The sequence below is a fragment of the Anabas testudineus genome, chromosome 17 (assembly GCF_900324465.2).
Source record: "Anabas testudineus chromosome 17, fAnaTes1.2, whole genome shotgun sequence".
Lineage (NCBI taxonomy): Eukaryota > Metazoa > Chordata > Actinopteri > Anabantiformes > Anabantidae > Anabas > Anabas testudineus.
In genome coordinates this window covers 18,629,251-18,652,524 of record NC_046626.1, presented here as the reverse complement: position 1 = coordinate 18,652,524, position 23,274 = coordinate 18,629,251, and the positions used below count along the sequence as shown (strand labels likewise).

Sequence of the window (23,274 nt, the reverse complement as noted above, 5' to 3'; positions counted from 1 at the left end):
GCTGTAGGATTCCCTGCTCTCGTTATCTGAAGCTTTGACATTCAGTAGGTCCAGTCTCCTGCTCACATTTCCATCCCACGATCAAACCTACGTACGTCCTGAGATGCAGCAGCAGAGGTCATCTGAAGTTGATTGTCGGGGTTCTCACTGGCCTCTAATGTTTCTTATCATTGATATTATGGAGCTATTACTCCTATCTTACAGACAGACCCACTGCAATTTCCCGTAGGCCTGATCATTTGCTAAATGGTAATGATATTACTGAGTCCTTGGCTTGTGGAGATGTGGGACTTTATTTGGAAGTTTCACATCCCCACAAGGCTGCACCTGTGCCCTCAACAGTGACTTTATTGTATTTCTTGATCAACATTTGCGTGACGGCTATACATCATAACCCCTACGACCAGTTTTGCATATTACGCCAGAGCTTAATCAGAGGACGGTCCGCACAGAGCTGTCTATTCAAGCATCAGGCCCATTTGGGAATCAGGATGCGAGGGAGGGGAGGAGGAGAGGGGTGGGTGTTGTTCAACTTGCCAGAGAGGATTAGGGATTAGTTTTACTGGAGGATTAGGTCTGTGTGTGGGGAGGCATGATGGGGTTAAACATGGATGGCGGCAGCCGCACGACAGCCCAATAAGTGGTGGAGGCGACAAACTCAAACCGGGGAGATGATTTTTGAAGAAAATACAAAATAATAAAAACCGTGGGGAGTCGGGAAGGGGCTGGAGGAGTCGGGACGTTGGAGAGATCTTCAAGCAAGCAGCTGTTTCTCCACACTGAAAAAGAAGCAGTGCTGCTCTGGGCTTCCATGATTGGACTAACACAGGTTTTTCTAAAGCAGAAACTAAAGTCCACCTTCAGGGGTCCTTGAGAGGATTACTAAAAGTTAGAATTATTGTTCTCCACTAGCGCCCACACATTACAGCTATGGTCTTATTCAATACAAAATGTGCACACAAACAAACGCGTCCTGCCACTGTGAGTCATGTATGTTCAAAGTAAACCGAGTCTTGATCTTTCCCTCTGTCTCTGAACCAAACGGGAGAGAAGAAGCGCAGCATCTGGCGTCATTAAACACTTCTGATGAGGACGGACAAGGCTTTAAATGTTTTGTTGCTGGCCGCATTAGAAAAGATTTAGCTCTGATTTAAACGAGTGGACAGCCCCAGGTGCTGGGAGCGTGCGTGTACGCGCGCGTGTCCACTGACTTTCACACGACAAGGCTGCACGGTCCTGCGCGCTGCATACGTGATGACCGCCTGAGCGCGCACCCTGGACGGTAATAGGCTGGTAACGAAGCCGTGCCGTGCCGTGCCGTGCTGTGCCGTGCTGCTGCACGGAGCTGCCGTTTCGGGCTCTCTGACCATTTGAAATCTGCATAATAAAGCTCTGACCTTTGAGTGCTGGAAAGCCGCGTCCATGTGAAATGTCTATAACAATTCAGCCCAGACGCGCTGAATTGGGCCTGTACGAAATAAACACATGGGGGGGGGGGAGCCCATTTAACTATCATGCATTCTTACAGTTGACGCAGCATCAGCTGCAAAAACCATAAAACAATGTGTCTGCTTTGAATTTCATCACTCTATCCCCTTCTTCAAAAAGCCACATCCTTTTCATCCACATCTCTGCCGGGACTCGAACCCGGAGCCTCTGGATTAGAAGTCCAGCGCGCTATTCCATTGCGCCACAGAGACTAAGGCACATTTATTTCGATCAAAAGCGGGTTTATAGTCCCCCTCCCAGCCCTGCCCAGCATCCTCATCATCCCTCAGCATCAGGACCGCAGCCCCGTGGATAATAATTTGCCGCCCAGTAGGGGGTGCTGCCGACGCGTAATCATTAAGCTCTTTATGCCTCATGGAGATTGCGAGAGTCCCTACTCCCCATCACCCGTTGCTTTCACGCAGGTTATCTCGTCAAAACATCATAATGGTGATATTACAGAGCAAAACCAAGAGATGAAACATCTTGGAGCGTAAATGTGTCAATAACTGCGGGGCAAAGTGTTCATTCCTGGCGGAGAATAGCTCCAGTGAATAGCCAGTGTTCTTATCACCTCCGTTTCTTTTTTACTCTAAAAGTGGAAAATCTTTCTGCAGATTTGAAGTAAACTGACTGTAAGATGATCCAGTCTTACACCCAGCAGAGTCTGTGCAGGTTCTGGCTCCGGAGGATTAGACTCATTGGAGGGAATCATCTAGATGGGAAATCACTGCAATCAGACAACTCACATTCAGGCAGCAAATGTTTAAGTGTTGGTGAAACAGTGATTAATTTTGAGCTGATAAATATGGACATGTGTGTCTAGTGGACTATAACAAATCTACTCAAATGCTATGAAGATTGAGTTATTGTAGTTTGCTGTGTCCTTCATAAGCAGAATGTGTGATCATCCACGTGGCACACTAATACTAATACATCTTCTCAACACCACACTGAAAACAAAAGCATGTAGATGTTTCTGTGGAGCCACCAGTAACAAACTGTTAAAGCAATTTCTTGCTGCTAACTAACCAGAAAAGGTGGCCATGTGGTTCCTTTCACTGCAGGTTAAGCTGATCCAAACAGACATTTTCAAACCAGCTGGTACAAAACAGTATGGGTTCAACCTCCTCCCCAGAATGCTTACAGTTGTTCTTTCCCCCCATGTGGACTTGTTACTGTACCCTGCATAAATGAAGTTGGATCTGACATTACATCGCGGCTTGCTTTTGTTTACACTGCAGGACAAAAGCTGTTCAGGTGCAGTGTGAAGCTCTGTGTAGCTCAGTGGGAGGGAAGGCCTGAGGCAGACTGCTGGTGAGGAGACCGTTCACATGCACAGCTTCCACCACCGGGCTGCCTCTCCCCATATCAGCCCCACTCTTTCCTGGTGTTAAAAATGCATCTGAGCATCTGTGGTCTGGAGAAGGTAAAATATGAATGACAGCCAACAGTAAACACCAGCTCTACAGACACCAACACACAGTCCTGTGCACAGAGACAACAGACAGGCACATGGTTTATGCTGACAGTGACTGAGCACTTAGAGCAAAGAAAACTGATTAATGAATTTGACGTCAAAGCACTATTAGACAAATTACATAAGTATATAACATGTAGGACATGTCTAATTTTGGCCACTGGTTGTTGTTCACTTCGGGAACAAGTGCAAATTAAAATAGGTCACATTAGCATGCACTTTGCTCTACCGCTGCATTTGATGACCCTAAAGCTTTATAATTAATTCCAAGGGACAAAACATCACAACACCTTTTCCGCATACACCATAACATAATCCTTTATTTGATACTTTGATAAAATGAGACCTGCAGTAAGCAAGAAGAGAACATATACACAAAACTCCCACAGTGCATCCAGACCATATCCCCTTCAGTTCCATCCTCTCCTTCTCTCTCTGCTCATCTCTTCTCGTCTTGCGCTCAGAGCAAAACCAAAGCTATGGAGGTGATGATGGACAGACCAATAACTGTGTAGCCGCTGCGGTAGACCTCTGGCATTTTAAAGCCTTTGCCGCTGTCCCAAAGCTGATTTAAATAATAATAAACAAATACGAAGAAAAGAGAGAGAGAGAAGACAATTTAGAATAAGAAGCACCATCAGTTTGAACAATTGGACAAATATAATCTATTTTCTATTAAAGTCAGTAAAGCAAACATGACAAAAATAAAACATTTCACTGTATGGAGATCTATCCTGATTAGGACTGTGAATCAAATGACGTCTTACCAAGTGGCGGATGCCGTTAAAGGTGTGGTAAGAAAGGGGGAGTGCGATGCCGAACTTGGCCAGCCCGATGAGATAGGGGCCGACTGACAGTGAGTGGATCAAGTCCAGGTAGTAGGGGTAATTTCCTGGTAGGACCAGTGCTGCCATTGCAAAGGCTGAGACAGCTAGACACAGACAGAAGTAATGAGACCAGAGTCTGGATTAGGTGTTAGAGAAACATGTTGTCCTTGCACGTCTCTCAGAGATGAAGCGATGGGTGAGAAATTATCACAAAAAAGGAATAAAATTAGTCTTTGCTAGATTAGTTTTCCTGAGTCACTGAACCATTAGACCCCACTGAACAGTCATTTTTAAACACCTGAATATCTAAACTGTGTGAAGACATTTGCTGCCTTTCACTGACTAATAAATGAAGGACTGAACCCAATGGTGTTCTTTGAGCTTGTCTTTCTCTGAAAGAGAAGATTAAAAGGCTTAACGATGGTAGAAGTATGGCATCAATTTTATGTGGGGAGACACAGCAGGAATGAACCAATGTAAACACAAATGGAAGAGTCGAACAAAAGCAAAACACAAACACACATCCAGCAACATTTCTTGAATTTTTTCTGAATCTGAATGTACAGATTCATTATTATTATTGTATTATTAATTATATTACTATAATTAATTTTCTATTGACTGGAGAAGGTCATTTTCTGATCTTTTCAGTGTGTTAGTGTCTGCTGCAGCTGGATCCTGATGTTTCCCTTTGCTCTTCTCTCTCTTTTTTAAATCTTTTAAAAGTTCCTTTCAAAGGTGACTTTAAACATTGACTTTAAGAATTCTTTTTTGTATACTACACCATAAACACCGTTACTTAAAATGATTATCATTGGAAACAGATGGACTAAGCAGTCCAACTTTTTTTTGCAGTCTATTTTTCATTAACATGTTTTCTCCCTGACATTCTCAATTCTCACTTCTTCAATGAATAAACCCTAAGTCAGTTTTCGTTTTAGAAAATAGCCCTGGTGGCTGTCGCATCAGGTGACTGCATACAATTCAGACTTTGTCGTGTAGAAAATGACACAAAAACGTTACTAGATCAAACCTAGCAAGATTGCCTTTCGACTTCTACGAGAAAGTGACCAATGTGCTCATTAGACATAATACTGTCACAAATAATGGAAAGGAGCGCATGTCCAAAAGGGGATTAATTAGGCAAATGACAACTGATGAAAGTTGAAGCACAGTTGAGTTTATGTCTCTGTTCACTGGTTGAAGTGGTAGTTAAGGGCACTGACCTTTATTGAACCCATTAACATGTAAACAGCTTTTAGAGCATGGTACATCCGGGTTAACACAACTCATGTGAGATGCCACACTAACACAAACTAAAAGCTGTTAGCAGCTCAGTGTTAAGAGTTAATTTCACATGTAAGTGGTTGAATTGTATTGAACAACTTTTGTTTTGTAATGCCAGTGCTTTCTGCTCTTAGCAGAAATCAATAGCAATGAACTGAAATGTCCAGAACAGATTTTCAGTGTCAGTCAACAGCTGTCAGCAGCAGTAGATCTTCTCATCAACAGTAGAATAATTACAGAAAAAGTTCACACGTATATCATGAAGCATTTTTTATGTATGCAGTACATTTAGGCCAATACAAGGTCAAAATAAATAAAGAAGGGAAGAGAAAAACACTCACTAGCAAATCTATAACTTTAGTCATAGAAGACAAAGAAAAGACAGATGCATTACCTCCACTGAGCCCTATGCCGGTTCCTCTGTGTGCGACGGACATCATCATAGGGACAGACCATCTGAAACCCAATAAAAATATAACACATTAGCTAGAATTGCATAAACTGTAGAATAGACCAAGTCTAAGCATTCAACTATCATTAACTTTCACCTCAATTTACAAAAAATGTTTTCTATCAGGTTAGGCTGATACTGACAAGTGGAATTACTGCAATGGAGTAGAGGAAACAGAAAACACTGTCAGCTGCAGGCAGCAATGGTAACGGAGGCTGACAAACTCAGAAAACAGATCTGGAAGGCATTTCAGATGAATGTCAATAAGTTGATGCTTTCACTTGCAGTCTCCAAAGTCTGCACGTAGAGCTAATGTTCTCATATAGAGTAACAGAATACGACCAGAGGATGATTTCATCAATACATTGCCTATGTTAGGAGTGCTACTCTGGGTTAAGTTAAGCATCAGAGACTAACAGTGTATTTGCCTTGATAACAGATCAGCTTTGACAATGATCACAGATGACAGTCAGAAGGGCTGAAGCTTTACCTTGGTCCAGTTTTTGATCAATCCTACTGCACATTAAGATGCTTATTGCGCTACATAAATCTTGTAGGTGTGAATCCATAAAAATACAAAGCTGAAATCATAAAACATAAATTGAGTGTATAAATTAACTTAAACTAATGACTGATCTTCATCCTTTGCTTGAAATTATTTTCTGAAAAACACAGGGTACACCCTGCAGGGCATGTGACACAGAGGACATACTTGTAGATGGTGAGATGTGGAGACATGGGTCGGTTTAAAGTGGCATTTTTGGCCCAAAACTTATCCATCTCTTCTTTAGCTGAGGATCCCATTGGAGCAGCACTATAATGATGAAAAAAGGGAATTTAGAGAATAAAGAAGTTGCAGGTTACAGGTTACAAAACACACAAACTATTCACCAAAGTAAAAAATAACAATAACCACATTATTTCTAAGATGATAAAGCACAAACAGTCATAATCTTTCATGTCTTTTTTTTGAACACACCCATTAATCCTACAGCAGTGTTTTTTAATAACTGGTTGTACCACCTTTGGCAGCAATAAACTTAAGCAGGAGCTTCCTATAACTGTGAATTAGAATGAGGAGGAATTTTGCTATTATTTTTTCTTGCAACTGTATGTATTATTATTTGCATATCTTAATCAATACTATTGAAACATTATTCCTGTTCAAACACAAATGACTTACTGTCTGCAGAGGACACCATACTGTGTTCTGGAGAGACAGACACCCTGACGGGCAAACGTCCTAAATACACAAGAAAGAAAGGTTTTTAGTGCATGAGGGTAAACAGTAGGAAAAAAACTAATACTCTGCATTTTATATTGCACACATCAAGTTTACTTACAGAGATTTAAAGACTAAGACATAAGAAATAAAATGTACAGAAATATATAACAAGAACAATAAAAGAATAACAAGCAATAAATGATAATGAACAAATTAAGAAAAAAATGTTTTTTTCAGCTCCAACTTTGTGATTATCAGTGGCACAAATATCACACAAAAATATAAAAACATTGGCATGAATTCTATTTCTGATCTCCAAGATCTTCAACTATCTGCCAAGACCCATTACAAACAACTGTGTGCAAGTGTAGGGGAGTAGGTTTTGTGATCACACCCAATATTAACTTAATGGATTTTTTTCCTGCTTGCTGAAGTTTGCTTGAGGTCAACTGATAGATAACTATATTTAAACGTTCTCACTTTAGTGCCTAAAGATTTCACAATAGTGTATTTACTGTATCTAAATGTAATAATAGATTTTCCATTCATAAGTTAAAAACTATGCAAACATAAAGTATAACAACTCCAGGGCTGTACAATCAATAAAAAAAAACATGAGCTCAATCTGAACACAGACAAGATAACAGGGGAAACAGGTGTACAGTATTACATCTATACAGCACAAGTACAAGTAGGAACAATCTAATTTCTAGGACCAAAGATGAACATTAATTGAACTGGCCTGATTGACTGTGGTCTTATCTTTAACAGCCAAAGTGGGCAAAGTTTAACAACTGTTTTACTTCCTTCTTGGCTAATATCTTGATTGCATGTTGGTAAAGACAATGCAGTGTAGTTTTTTTAAACTGTCAGTTAGCTCTGATTAGCCAGACTAAACATGTGTATTAGTAAGCATGACTTTAATTTTAAACTTTATAAACAACATGGACATAACATCTACAACCATCAAGGCAATGCAAAGATTTATAAGCAACAAAAACAGCGAAAACAAAGCACAGGAAAAATTATTTTTTTTAAATCTGAAGGGGTCAATAGATGTTACAATTTAGGGTTGAAATGAAGAGGCACAATTTATTATAAAAGGTAAGTTATGTTAATCTTTTTGAATCTTCTTAAACTCCTGCATATAGCATCTCCCATAAGATAACTGTAGTTAGGCTTTGCCTGTGACTTAGTCAAAGTTGAGGTCACACTAAATCATGGTTTCCAGCAGCACAATGACCACAAAAACAATTCTAGTTTATGTACGACCTATTTGCCCACAAAGGAGACTGATGAAGTGCTGCATCCAGTGACCGGGCTGCCCATTTACCCAATCTGAAACCAGCTAGTTGGGGTTTTAGTATGAGTTGCACCGAAAAGTGAAGAATAAGCAGTCAACAAATAGTCAGATGGCTGACTAAGAGAATGCCAAGAGTGAGCAAAGCTGCCATCAAAGCAAATGGGGCCATCTTGTAAATATAAAAATATATTCTGTTTTGTTGCTTATTACATACTTTCAAGTGTTCTTTCATTGTCGGAATGTCAGTATTAATGTGTAATATTGGAAATAATAAAAATAAAGCACATGAAGCAGAAGGTGTGTCCAAACTTTTGACTAGTGATTTAGTTCAACAAATAATCCAATGACTCGTATTGATTACAAACAAGGAAGCTGTTACAGTCGAGTCCACATCGTTGAATAAGACATTTCTCGTGTTTAGTTCTAACTGATAGCAATAAGGTTAAATTACTAACAAAGTAAATCTGACTTAGCTTGACTTTGAAAACGTTTTACACAAATACGAAGATAACCCTAGCATAGCTTAACAACATTAAATCGCGTTTGTATCACCAACGACATATTGGTGCTATAGGCGATAAATGAAGCAGTTTAAGTCTGTCATTATTGATAATAAAAGTAAAAGCTCTCCCTCTGTTTAGCTTTCAAAGCCCCAAAACAGCTAGCGTTAGCCCGCTAGCTAATGTCAGCTATAGCTCTGTCGCACCACATTTGCGATAAATACGGATAATAAAGCAAGATGTAAAAAGGTTATACTTAAGCGGATTGTCCACAAATGTAAGGTAATATACCTTAACTACAAATGTATCTGACAGGAAACACCTGACAAACAACTAAAACGTTTTAACCAAGCCAAAAGTTCTGTAGCAGAGATGTACTGACCTTAGAATCAGCGCCATGTTTGACAGGCAGTGAGCGGAAGTGACGACAGCGGATGTTGTCATTACACTGAAGTACACCAAACTATGTGCTGACAGCTGAGAGATGTCCAGCAAAATATATATATAATACAAATAAACTTAATCAAAATAAATGCAGGTTAATCGGTTTGCCTCATTAGCTAAGCCATAGCATATTAATCAGGTTTCCACTAACTGTTTTATTTCAATTTAAAAGCTTGTTGGTCTTTTTTCAGCACTTTTTCCATTGTGCTGGTAAACTGAACATCTCTGGGTTTTGGATCATTGTCATTGTCAACTGTTGACATTTTGTAGAATATACAATCAGTTAAATTAAAAAGAAAAAAAAAACTAGAAAAATATGAAATAACATTTTCAGAGACATATGTTGACTTGGGATGACAATCAACTCAAGATAGGTTCACAGAGTTTTCACTGTCTATGCACATGTGGCCAACTAACTTAATAACAGTGTTTCTGCAGAAAACTAAACTGATATCAAGAAAGTGAATGTCATGTCAATGATGCAACACAGGAACTGTTTGCCAGGAAACAGCAGATAAGAATATAACAAAATGATGAAAAACTGCAAATTGAAAAGAAATTACTCCTCTGTAACACGATCAACATGCTTAAATAAACACAGAGAACAAACCTTCAATGAGGGGGAAAAAATTCAAAGACAGGTCCCCAAATCTGGCATATCACACGCAATGAAAAACTGGTCTGTGCAACACTGAGGTATAAGAAGATACCCAGAAACATGCAGCAGCATTGAGTTCCCAAAGACCTATTCTTGTGTAAACGTTGCATAAACTATTTCTGAACAAGTAGCTTCTGTGACGAAACTGAGCAACATAATTTGACAGTGTGGTAAGTATCACTGTCAGTCTGTGTCACATTATGTAGCGTCAACTAGTAGAGTTACATAAAAATGTATATATGGCTTAGGATTAATAGGATTGTAAATATGTGAATACTCATCAATAGTACAACATGTAATGTAGAAATCATTAAATTTATTATTACCTACGATGCCCTTCATATCTAACTAACAAGTTCTGTGAAATAATAGCAACAAGAATTGTTAATTATTATATAGTTAATGAATAATAATTAGAACAATGGCCAGTGATACATTGGAAGTACATTTTATTTGGTACATTTCACATTACGAACAACATTCAGTTTTCCTTTACAGCCAAACAGGATACAATACATCAATTTGGTAGCAGTTTATGTAAGGCACAAAGGTATACATTACCATTGTTCTGCAGGAAATGTTTTCTGATAAAACAACAAAGAAAAACTCAAAGCACAATCAAAAGCCTATTTTCAGCAGTATTTTTATGATAATCAGATTTGTGAACTGATCCATGCAATATTACAACTGACAGACACACACAGTTTTAGCCTCACAAGAATGCACGCGCGCACACACACACACTCGCTCACACACTCACAGACATGCAATTCAAACTGACATTTTCTGAATGTTAATAATACGTCTCCAGCTCCACCCAACCTGGAAGAGAAGAAGAAAGAGACAGCGACAGAAAGAGGGAAAGAGAGAGAGTGTCAGGGCCCGAAATGACAGGCGAGCAGTTTTCATAATATCCTTTTGTATTACTCTATTTGTATTCATCTCATTGTCTTTGTCTCTGTACATTTCCAAATGAATCCCCATATAACTCTAAGACTCTGATCAGCAGCCCGTGACACACAGATTAACAGAAATGATTAACTGTCACGATAAATTGTATTTGCCTCCTCATTTCTTTCCCCTCATCAGCTGAAACGCTGTGGCAGTGAACAGATTTTGTGTCCATATCATGCATATGATCTTTGGGGCATATCTCAAGAGTCTTCATCAGCCTGCTTTAATTTCCTTTCCCATCATTTCCCACTTGTTCTGTTGGTGTTGGACAGGTATAAGCGATTTTCTGGAGCGGGTTTTACACGTGTTCAATGGTTGGCTGACAACATAAACACCAGGCCAAGAAAAGAATCACATAATGTTTTTGTTCAAATCTGTCATGATTATTCTTAACTGCTGCTATCAACAAACTGAATAGCAGCCTTTATTTTTACCTATTTACAAGAAAAGTACATTTTTAAAAAATTATAAATACCTTAAATCAGATCAAATGAGATTTTGGTGATAAAGTGAATGTGTGATGTTTCACTATTTAATGTTTTCTTGTTTATTAGGTGTGATTAACAAATGGAACTGCCAGACGTTCTATTTTGTCAAAAACCAAACCTGGAAAACAAACAGTAATCAGTCAAGCGTTGTAGAGGATGCAGCTTTGAAAGCTAGAGAATCGATCGAGTAGCATGTATTCTGCTGGATATCTGATGTTAGGTTAGGGTTAGGTGTTGCCCAAATTCTTCTAGGTGAAGTTTATTTGAGTTCCAGCTTGTTAGTGCTATAGAAATGACAAAGATTAACTTGAAAATGTCAAAGAAGCTACATAGAATGTAACATTTGCATCACTGACTTAGACAAAAATAAAAGAGATTTCAACATGACAGCTAGTATCAACGCTGTTTTTAACGTTAAACCAAAATTAAAGCTTTCATCCTTTGTCATCAATAATCATCTATAATTACTATCAACATTGTTTTGTAAAATTGGTACCTGTATTTTCCTTTTTGATCTCAGTTCAAAATAGTTCAAAGCTGTTTTTATACATTTTATACTTTTTTTTTGGTTCTCTTTTGGGATGATGTTGAACTCCTGCAAGTCACCATCTGTCAAATGCCTGCTGGAAAGCTTCAGGTCAGATTAGCAGAGCAGAGCTGTCGCAGGTTTGTCAGTCAGTGTGTCCTTAAAGCAGTGGACATTCTACACTTTTAGGATGTTTATTTTGCACAAGGACAGTAGGAGAGTGGCAATAAAAGGGATGTGAGAGAAGGTCTTGATGGAAAATGGCATCTTTGGTTGCTTTATACTGTGCAACTTTCTTTCAAGCTACATAACAAGACAAATAGGGTTGGAACCTTTTAATCTGCTTACCTCCGGGGCACCTCCTCAGAATTAATTTACGGACCTCATCATAAATGAAGATGAGAAGACTGTATGGGAAGGCACAGAACCACCACAGGACCCTGAGAGGAAGAGGAAAAAAAGTGTAACTGGGCAGGGATGGATAGGCTAGCAGCGAGTCGCTGGCAGAGTGCAAATTGTTAAATTCATTGCAGCCATTTTTGAATATTAAGGATAACAACGTAGTGTTTAAGGTGATCACAGACTTCATTTAAAGTCAAGAGTGACAGGCTAATGGCGGACTATTAGGTCTTTAAGAGGTTATTTTTCGGTTCGGTGGAGATATGCATATGCAGCCCCTACTTCAGGGGGTACATGCGCAAGGCAACATCCATTCCAGGGCAGTAGGAGAGGAAGGCAGCCAGTGCAGTCTCCACAAACAGGCCGAAGATCAGGATCCTGTTCCTGTTGAGCAGTAAATATGAAGAAATCAGTAGCAGGAGAAGGCTCCTAGGTTCCATGCAAAACTGCATAATTGAAATTATCCAAAAAGCTACACTTAGATTTTCAGTTTTGATCATAATCACGTCTTCTTTACTGTCTTCCCAAACAGTTGGGAAGAGGCAGAAAATAAATAATGGTATGAAATGGTACATGATCCCAGGCCGTAGCCATGCGGCTTGCAATTTTACATCCTTCTGTTTATCTTTTAATCTTCCTCTAGCGCTTACTTACTTCATGCCCTGCTGAAAGAGGGAGTTCCTCCTGGTTTTGCAGATGATAAGATCGGCCCACTGGACAACCACGATGCTGGCGAAGAAGGCGGTGTGGCAGGTGAATTCAATGATCTTCCTCTGCTCGTAGGTCTGCCAGGTTAAACACAAACAGTGTTTATTCCTGCACAAAAATGGAAATATGACAAGGCTGCATCGGTTCGTCCCTGCTCCTTACCCACTGCTGCCCATAGCTGTCCTCCAGGTCATTCGTTTCGCGGTCATCCCAGTTGATGCGGATCCCCACAAGGGTTCTTGGGAGGAAGCCATTCTCAGCCAAAATCACAAAGTAGGTGAAAAAACCACCCAGAGCCTGGATCATACCTGGTTCAATGATGTATAGGCCCATTAGTAATGGATCAAAGTTACATGTATATAAACAATTGTATTCTGGTTAGAATTGAGTTAGTTATGTTAAGATTTTATGCAGTTATTAGTTTCCAGTAGAAGGTCCTTGAAAGAACTTCTCGGTTGGTTCATTCATCATTCATTTATTATTGGAAACTATTCTTCGTGGATGTCAGACTGTTGAAAAATGTTCTATTTTTGCATGCTCAGCTGATCTGAGGTGCAGTGATAAGAGTCCCTGTAGGTTAGACTAGCAATTAACTGTCAGTGAATTCAAAGTGTAAATACTGTCTCCGTTTTATTGTAACAAGCATTAAGTTATATCGTTTTTTTCAGGAAACTAGGAAAGTATTAGGACTTTACTAACTAAACCAAGGCCCTTTAACATTAGGTGTTACCCACTATGTGTAGTGTCTTGTATACACTAATCTCATGGCTATTTAAACCATTATCATTTCTGATATCTTAGTATAAATTATCCTAATGTTGGTGTACCTAGTGGCAGGACTGATACAAAACCACTGCATGAATTATGTATATATGGATTAGATTCTTGTTGCTATAGTTTAATTTATTTACTTATTTTGTGCAGCAAAGTAACAAGATTTATAGGCCTATGTAATGGGCATGTTTTGACAAAGGCTATTTTAGGTTAAAACAGACTAGATTCAGCTTTATTGTCCTTATGCAGAGTGTGCAGTGTGCTGGTGCAATGTATTTGTATTCCTTATTTACTGGTATTATATAATAGGAAAAACCTGAACTTGTCTTTATATGAAATGCATATTTAAAGCCTATAGCTCTAGTTTGTTATGTAAAATAAGAAGGACACAGCACAGGTGATTATATCTTTCTCCACTTGCCCTGCACCACGGTGCTGTTTTGTAAGTAAATAACTCCAGACAGCTGAGGACAGCAATAATAGCCCATAGTGAGTTTTAATTTTATGTTAGCAAATTCGTTTTGTCAGAGTGGGCGTAACATTTTCAACGTGATGGACATCTTATCTTAGAGCTTAAGTCTTCACAAACCTAGCACTGATCAAGGAGTGTGATGATGCTTATTAATCATCTTCATTATGTTGTTTAAATGAAACTGCACACAGGGCCGGGAGTAATGTTTATAGAAGTTAGCATCACTGAGAATATTGCTGGTTGCTTGTCCTTCAAACTTGTAACTTTCCTTTTTCCACTACTGTCACTTTCATTGCATGTCACATTAGATCAGATCATCACTTGTTCATTGTAGATGCTTCAGGATTTCAGTTTATTGGTCAAACACTGCTCTATAAATGTGATTTGATGTGACCTGCAAAAGTTTTGCCCCAGTAGTCCTCATCTTGGAAGAATTATAGGAGTTGATGTGAGTTGCTGGCTGTTTTGAGTGTGTTCAGCTTTTATGTCATCCAATGAAGCCCTGTCATATTTTGACCTATTTAACAACCTATGAAATTGGGCCAGCCTTTGATTTTTCACTATTCCCAAACCATAAAAAACCAGAGATAAAAGCATGCATTGATGTGAGGCTCCAACTAGTGAAACATGACCAGATTAAGTAGAAAATAGTTGCACTCTACACTCTCGATTTGCTGTAAATGTCATTACAATTAGAAGATTGTGGCACTCTCTCCTGACTCTCTGCTCTCCTCTGGATCTGTTTTGCTTAACTGTATGTATCTAAACATTTATAAAGGCAGTAAGAAATGTGAGAATTTCTGATAAATGTCAATATTTAATGCTTTTATGCCTGTGAAATTTATTATCACTATAACTCCACTACAAGAGGCCTGTCACAGTGAGTCAGGTTTAAGAGCTGTGGTACAACGGGGTTATGAGACACAAGAGGACAAACCTATTTGTCCGTAGGCCATGCTGATGAGACGCTCATTGACTAGCTTGTCTGATTTGGGGTTTCTTGGTTGACGTTTCATAATGTCGCTCTCTGCCGTCTCATAAGCCAATGAGATAGCTGGAACCTGAAGGGAACAGGAGGAATAGAACAGATTCAGCCCAGTTTATACACCCTGTGCAATAAATGTGCAGGAATTTGTCTTAGTGGCATTAGTACAAAGGCATGATGACAGTGCCAGACATCAGGTAGACTAGACATATGGCTATTAATATAATTCAGCATTCAATCACTGTGTGGAGGGAGAAAAGACAGAGAAAATGGCAAGGAGGAGGAAAAAAAAGAAGTGGTGACAGTGATGAAGAGAGAGGCGGGCGAGGAGGCAGGAGAAGAGAGAGACCGATAGTGAATTTCAAGACACTCATAAAATAGGAGGGTAGAAAGGTCCCTGTAATAAAGATCTTATATTGGCTGGTTTTACCAGGTAAGCAACAGAGCAATATGTGTGACTTAGGGCAGGAAATCTCTGTGACTTAGGTGGGATTTGAGGTGACGACTTGGCACTGTGTGAAACTGAACACATGCTCCGTGGGCTACAAATCCAGTTTGTTTTGGTGTTGCACTCCTATGACCCACTGAAGTTGAGAAAAGCAAGGAGATGGAAATGGATCTGATTATGCCTGGCACTGGCATTTTTTTTTTTTTTTTTTACATCTCTGAAAATGTGTGTTTGTGTGCAATATCCAAATTTCAGTCTTGAAGCATTCTTAACTGTGCTTTGATAAACATCTTTTGCAGCCACCCTCTTCCACATGGCAGTGCTTGCTAAAAATAATCATAGCAGACTCCAAGTGCTGCTTGTCACTGCTAAATCTCAGCAGAGCCCTCCAGCCTGTAGCCTGGAGTTGAACTAAGCTGTTAACAAGCTGTTAACAACCTCACTAGCAGACATGGGAAATTTGTAGTTTTACTTTTGTGGTGTACTATAAACACACACTTTTTCGGTACTTAATTGAATATTTAAATATTTCCATTTTAGTGTCCTACTCTTCAAAGCAGACATCCAGCTGTTCACTCCATCACTGGTGCTTGAGTACGGTACACGTAGACATGTTACTTTGAAGGGAAGGAGCTTTATATGCAAAACAGGTGCACAAATGAGGTGCTTTTAAACTTCAATCATCGCATCTTTAAAGTGGAATACAGCCAATAAAGAATGCACTATCCCTGTGATCTCACGCGGTTAAGTAAATATTTGTCAACATGGAACAAATCTGTCCTGCTGCTAGAAAATCAAAGTAGCTCATATTTGATGTCACCTGAGTAAAATAAGTAGAACTGCTTTATTAGCAACGCAATCAAGCTGTTTCTCTTTATCTTTAACCTGTGGAGAAAACAATGCTTCTTGGAAGTCGAATGCAAGTCTATTATAATGCATGTACCTCATTACTTGTACAGCTTTTGATTTTGGCTCATTGGGATGTACGTTTAAGAGCAAGTTTCAGCGGCACACTAATGTGTGGTGGATGAGAACAGGACAAATTAAAGTAATGAACACAAGTGAACAAGTCCTTTTGAATATATTCATCGTGTGCTTCCTTTCTTTTGCAATGATGGATTACGCCCCCCAGGCACGCAGCATGCCAGCAACTCTTTTTGTTGCTGCTGGAAATACAATGGCGAGACTGGCATCTGGAAATGGCAGAGCTGTGTAAATCTGTAAAATGTAAATCTGTATGTGAGCGTCACCCGGCCTTTGTTCTGCTTGAACAAATGGGCATCGGCAGTGAGCCAGAAGCAAATTTCTCCCACAGACAGAGAGAACAAATTAAACCAAACCTTTTGTTCTTTTTACCTTGAGGCACTCATATTTGACACCAGTATTAACACCATTTTCCTTAATGTCACCTTTAGCTTGCCTGTAGCTGTGCAACATGCTAATAATTAGCATCTATTTATTGAGAAATGTCACCAAATTTAGCCAGTAATTAGCTTTGTGCACTGGGAAGGTTCTGCAACACAATAAATAGAGATAAATGTAAAACATTATGTTTTGTTTCATGACCTGTGAAATTCCTATAAATTAAATGTGCATAGAGGTTGTTGCATACAAAGCTATAACCTTACAAATATGATCACAGATATCCAATAGTCCAGGTAGTCCAGGGAAGAGCAATGTATTCAGCAAAAAACAAAGCATACACACAGCACCGGCTTGGCAGCAGTCTTGAAATCTATTAGGTGGTCATTAGGCAAACAAACATGTTGATTTAGATAATGAAGGAGAATTGACGGTGGCATTGCTACAAAGGGATTTGAGGATTTGTTTTCCCCGCTGCTCACCATATCGGTGCCGAGGTCGATGCAGAGGATGGTGACTGTTCCCAGGGGAAGTGGAACACTAGCGATGATGAAGAGCAGGAAGGGGGAGATCTCTGGGATGTTACTGGTGAGGGTGTATGCGATGGACTTCTTCAAGTTGTCAAAGATGAGACGACCTACAGCGATGAACACAAGAAAGAGAAGAAAGTGAAGCTGGGAGATTCAATCATTGTCAAAACCGAGATCTGTGATCAGACAATACTGTGGTGTAATACGAATAGTTTCTAAAGCTGATGTACTTGTACTGTGATGTACTCAGAACATGTTTCTCACCCTTAGATTAAATTCCATGCTGCAGTGACACACAAAAAAAGTCCTTGAGTGTAAAGCTCAAACAATTCACAAGTTAGAAAAAGCAAACTATAGGTCAAAGTCATTCAAGTTAATGCTGACCAAAAATGATATCCACCCAAAAGTGTTAGCGTAGAGTCCTTTCAATACACGGGCATAAAAATGTACATATTTGATGCTGTTTTATTTCCTAATTGTCCCAGATTTTGTGTTAAACCTGACATTTGCATGACTTCCCTTTCAAATCTTTTGGAAGTCAAGTCTCAGATAAGTCAGACTTAATGTGGTACCTTTACGTTTTTATGACTGACCCCTGAGTGCAGTCCACGGTGCAAGTTTCAGTTTTACAGCTCTGTTAAACACTCTGAAGGAGAATAGGAGCTTGGTGGCAGAACTTTTAAATCTCTTGTCATTTTGTTTCTCTGACTCAGTTTTGTCCCTTTTCTTTCTAAATTTGCCACATTCCTCCCCATCGTCCCCCTCCCCCCCATCATTTTTCCATTCTGTCACCTTGTCTTTCTCTCCCACTGTCACTCGCCCACACTCACCCTCCTCAACTCCAGTGACGATGGAGGCAAAGTTGTCGTCCAGCAGGATCATGTCAGCTGCCTGCTTGGACACATCAGACCCAGCGATCCCCATGGCAACGCCGATGTCGGCTTTCTTAAGAGCTGGAGAGTCGTTCACACCGTCGCCCGTCACAGCCACAATCGCCCCCTGCACCCAGAAGGACCAGCGCACAAAAAGTGTCACAAAAAGAAAGATAAGTACCATGATTTAAGCTTTCCTCTCTCCACTTTCCTCTTTTCCTCCCTCCCCTTCTGTCTTAATAATGTCTTTTCAAAGCAGCTCTGGGGAGATTAAATGAAAAATGGAACTGAGTTGCAATCATTCAGTCACACGGAGTGAGAGTGAGTGAGTCTGGGTGAATTGCAGCATGACCTCAATATATGGGGATGTGCACAACTGCATTTAGACATCAATTTTAGGTGTTTCACACATCTAAAAGCTCAGCACGTATACAGAATAATATATAGTTTAATATGTATATAATCATATACTTTATAGATCATCATTTGTATTGAATCACATACTCACAAATGGGCCTCTATAGCATACACACACACACATAAACGAGCCAACAATGCATTCAACCACCTGCACTAACACACATAGAAAACTGTATTCAGCTTTAAATGGCAGACACACAATCTTGCGCTTATGTACACCCACCTGCATTCAGCCGTGCTGCCACACTTATACATGGACACATACAAGCATTCATCCAGACTTTATCACAAACACACACACTTACATTCAACCATTTAAATACACACATCGCTATTCAGCAGTGCACGATCAAAAAGGGCCCAAACGCACACACGCATATTCACACACTCTCACACGCATGCTTCCTTCCATTGACCTGTCTCTGGCAGCCCTCCACAATGATGAGCTTCTGCTGAGGAGAGGTGCGGGCAAACACTATCTCAGTGTGGTTCCTCAGCAGGTCGTCCAGGTACTCAGAACTCATGTCCTTTAGGTCCGAGCCGTGCACCACACAAGCCTTGGCATCTCTGGGAAACACACACACACACACACACACACAAACACCGTTAGGAGCCAGTGCCGCCAGGGACAATTATGCAAAGGGGAGGCACTGACATTTTCGTTTTCTCCTCAAGTTTGTCTTTGTCCTTCTTTTTCTGTTTCTCTCTCACACACTCCATCATGAAGAAAATACACAATTTTTCATGCACGCTGTCTTAAAGAAATAATTTGACATTTGAGGAAATTCACTTATTTGTTTTTTTGCAGAGAAGCTCAACCCAACAGCCATCTTAAGCCTAACGTAAGACAAAAACAGGCAAAGTCTGCTTCCTCCTGAGCAGCAGAGAGAAGTGGCAGGGAAATGTGTCAGACTATTTCTTGGCAGAGCCCAGTCACTTTAGGAAGTCTTGTCATCACCTATCTATTTTCTATATTGTGCTGTGGTATTCTTTCTATCTACACAGGGAATCTATTGCATCTCTGTTCACCCTGGAAGAGATTCCTGTGATGCTGCTGTTGTTTTCAGTCTTTGTTAGGGGCTAGTGGTTCCAGCTTCAAGCTGAACAAATGGTTTTCATCTAACTCTTGTATTAGCACATTTATATTATAGCAAATGTGCTATAATATTCCCTTAAAATAGACATACATAACCTTACATGCATATACACACATGCAGCATTCACACCACATTCAGATACAGCAGCACATAGCGTTACTCTCAGTCCCTGGAAACTAAACCTCCTCTGACACACACACCTGGGGTTAACTTGGCTAAGAGGGATATTCAGTCTCTCGGCGATGTCTTCAACCGTCTCGTTTCCCTCAGAGATGATGCCCACACCCTTAGCGATGGCCTTGGCTGTGATTGGGTGGTCCCCGGTCACCATGATCACCTGACCACAGATAGAAGTTCCCATAAATCACAGAGCGTTATCACATTGAAGCCTGCTGTATCTCATCTGTACAGTATGTCGTGTTACTGTGTGCAGTACCGGCTGTTAGAGTCTATAGCTGTAAAGAGTGTGTACCTTCAACAGATTTCCCTTCCACAAACTAATTCTTGTTTTAGTGTTTAGTGATCAGATTAAGTATAACAAGCAAGCTGCCTGATGTCCTGAAGCAGCTTTTCTGACACATGTTTTGAAATTATCCAAGTAAAAGAGACTGTCAGCAGCAGATTTTTTTAAAAAGTGCTCATTTGTTATTTCATCACCTACAGAATATACTGTGTAATAGATTTTATTTTCATTTTTTTATTTTTCATTTTCTTTCTTCATTTTTTCTTCAAAACCACACAGCTGCATTCAAGTCTTGGATACTCATGAATATAACCTTTTATATTTCAGTGGCCAAAGGTAAAGTAATAAATCTTCATTAAAAGTTAAAGCAAGAGCTTTGGCCTTTGGGTAGGATTTATAAAAAATTTATATATACAGACTTCAGAAATTCTCCAGTCTACAGTTTGGCAAACAATCTACAAATGGAGACACTTTAAGACTGTGGCTACTCTACCAAGAAGTGGACGGCCAGTCAAAATGACTCCAACAGCACAACAAACACTCATCAATGATGTAAAGAAACAACCCCGACTGACAAAGACCTAAAAGCATCATTGGAACTGGCTAACATCCGTATTATCATGGGTCTGCAGTAGGTAAAACATTGAACAAGCAGGGTGTTGCAGTTTATGGTGGGGAAGATGAATTCCCAAATGTATCAACAAATTCTTCAGTATAATGTGAGAATGTCTGTATGAACATTTTATGATAAATTAATGCAGAAAACCATGAAAGGTTCACATACTTTTTCTTGCCACTGTAGCATTCTGAAATAGTTTACACTGTATAAATAAAGTAAACTAATAAGTGACCATGCATGTTTCTGAAAATCCCCGTCACTATCGCCTACAGCAGGACGTACGCAGGATGAATAAAGTTGCAATAAAGGGAGAGCACTAAATAAAGCCTTTGTACTGATGCCACAGACTGAGGATGAACACCTGAGCTGAAACCTTACTTGACTCAATAAAAAGTAATTAAAGCTACAGCATTACAGCACAGTACTCTATGTCCCTCAGTTTCTTCCTGAGCTACATGGAAATACACAAGATTAGTACAGAAATGTATACTCGTATATACAAAAAGGCATTCTTCCAGTTCAGTCAGACATTACACCAACAGTACACAACTCCCTTCAGCAGTTTTATATATATATAAAGCCTGTTCACACACCTTCTCGTAGTTGGACAAAATGTCATTTGGACACATTAAACCCCAGTTAAGATGGAGTTTAGGTTTTTGTTTTGTACATTAAATATTGCAGGATGTGATCTATTCTAAAAGTTCAACTTAGAAATATCAGATTTAGTCTTTAAGTCTTATTGTGTTTCCTGTGAATCCAGTCAAACGCATTCTGAAAATGTGGATTAATGAAGTCTTGCTAATGCATTAGGATATGTGATATAGGTTATACTATGTAATATATATATAATATATTTTTTATTATCAAACATACATGTGATGTGGCGATTTAGACTTACATGTACATGTATAATCACAGAATCATTGCATGTAGATGTGAAGCTATTTGAGACAACATCAATTAAAACATCTGCCAGCACTCCAAACTACAAATTAAGATAAAAACTTTGTGATTTTAACCTCTAAGCTATTTTATTCTATTTTCTCCTCTTAAGCAACAACTTCACTCATTCTTTAAGCCAATTACAGTGTGTCTTTCAAAAATTCATTATGAAAGGAAGGTTACTAAATGATAACTAAAGTATCTAAAATTAAATGCACAAAAGCTCTTTTGCATATTAGAACCTAAAATCCCCTGAAATTAAAACGCCTCATTCTAATCAGTATCCTTTTATTTTATCATTGGTTAGACCTTTATGCAGCCTGACTTATTACTTTTGTGTGTTTTACTCATCTGCTCTGTGTGTATTTGCAGTTGATTAACATGTAATGAAAAATTGTAATTTTCCCTTTTGAGAATTACATTTATTCTAACGCTGTCACTCATTCCAGTGACAAAACATTCAGAGCTGGGACAGGCGGATGTAGAGCACGTGAACAAATATCACAACTGCTCACCACGCTTCTCTGACTCTCCTTTCTTGAGAGTGTTTACCCTCAATGTTTTGCAGCAGTTTCCTCTGAGCACAAGAACTTAATTTATCCATTGATTATCATCCATTAGAGCCCCTTAGAGTGATCGGTTGTCATTTGAACTGGATTATGTGCTTTAAAAAGACATTTGACATGCAAATCCCTTCTCCAAAAAAGCCCGATAAATAAAGCCCCAGGAAAAAGCTTTTCAGGAACTACGCTGAAGGTTGAACCTGTGGAACCAATTACCTTGATACCAGCAGAGCGGCATTTACCCACTGCGTCAGGCACAGCGGCACGCGGTGGATCAATCATGGAGATGAGACCCAGGAAGCAGAGCTGCTCTGTGGGGAAGTTCATGTCGTCGCAGTCGAAGTTGAATCCTCGAGGGAATTGCGATGAAGACAGATTCAAGTGGCAGAAGCCTGCAAGAGAAGCAAGAGCAGTGAGGTGATCACTCATAACTGACTGACATAACATCCCACACTGCAGCTATTGAACAAAAAGAAACTTGTTGTTTTGTTGCTTTGACATCAACTGACAATTTATCTGGCAATTTAAGAAGAAGACAAATTTTTCATGACCCTAAGGATCCTCTCGCCATCCAATAAACTATAAGGATGCTCTGCTGTTGTGTCTTTGGCTGAGACCGCTTCACACCACAGAGAAATATAAATAATGCGAGATCTGATGACGACTTTAGAAAAGACTTTGTCCTTGGGTTGCAGTGATCCTTTACCTTACAGCATTCATACAAATCACTTTTAATTTTAGATGTAGATTTGGATGTTGCAGATCTGAAATACAAATTGAATCAGCCATTTTTATTAATTCATGATCCACAGCCTTTTGAAATATGTATCTGCTGAATCCCTATAGAGCAAAGCAAAATATCATGCTTCTCATGAAAAAACAGGCTCAGTCTAAAAGTAGAGGAACATTTCTTTGTCATGAAGCACCCAAACCATCATCATCACCCAAGGCATAAGTTAAGATTGAATAATTTACATGATTTCAAG

The 23,274-nt window shown here is 39.4% G+C and overlaps 2 protein-coding genes and 1 non-coding gene across 3 annotated transcripts in view; all 3 read right to left on the bottom strand.

Annotated features, from left to right (window-relative positions):
• Positions 1 to 1,626: 1,626 nt before the first annotated feature.
• On the bottom strand, positions 1,627 to 1,700 carry trnar-ucu. Its single transcript has one exon. It is a non-coding gene; the product is annotated as a tRNA-Arg (tRNA).
• Positions 1,701 to 3,259: 1,559 nt separating this feature from the next.
• sdhc (succinate dehydrogenase complex, subunit C, integral membrane protein) lies at positions 3,260 to 8,981 on the bottom strand. Its single transcript, XM_026373584.1, has 6 exons — positions 8,944 to 8,981; positions 6,717 to 6,776; positions 6,246 to 6,347; positions 5,477 to 5,538; positions 3,736 to 3,899; positions 3,260 to 3,533 (listed from the first exon to the last, which is right to left on the bottom strand). The coding sequence occupies exons 1-6, from the start codon at positions 8,958 to 8,960 to the stop codon at positions 3,429 to 3,431; spliced, it is 510 nt and encodes a 169-aa protein (XP_026229369.1). The 5' UTR covers positions 8,961 to 8,981; the 3' UTR covers positions 3,260 to 3,428.
• Positions 8,982 to 10,115: 1,134 nt separating this feature from the next.
• The window catches only part of atp1a2a (ATPase Na+/K+ transporting subunit alpha 2a), a 32,711-nt gene continuing 19,552 nt past the window's right edge, over positions 10,116 to 23,274 (bottom strand). The window contains exons 14-24 of the mRNA XM_026374190.1: positions 22,505 to 22,680; positions 19,899 to 20,035; positions 19,018 to 19,168; positions 18,140 to 18,308; positions 17,262 to 17,416; positions 14,922 to 15,045; positions 12,901 to 13,046; positions 12,685 to 12,815; positions 12,313 to 12,414; positions 11,980 to 12,071; positions 10,116 to 10,485 (exon numbers count right to left, since the gene is read on the bottom strand). Of these exons, the coding sequence (XP_026229975.1) occupies positions 10,457 to 10,485; positions 11,980 to 12,071; positions 12,313 to 12,414; positions 12,685 to 12,815; positions 12,901 to 13,046; positions 14,922 to 15,045; positions 17,262 to 17,416; positions 18,140 to 18,308; positions 19,018 to 19,168; positions 19,899 to 20,035; positions 22,505 to 22,680 (1,412 nt within the window). The 3' untranslated portion in view covers positions 10,116 to 10,456. The remainder of the gene's footprint in view (positions 10,486 to 11,979; positions 12,072 to 12,312; positions 12,415 to 12,684; positions 12,816 to 12,900; positions 13,047 to 14,921; positions 15,046 to 17,261; positions 17,417 to 18,139; positions 18,309 to 19,017; positions 19,169 to 19,898; positions 20,036 to 22,504; positions 22,681 to 23,274) is intronic.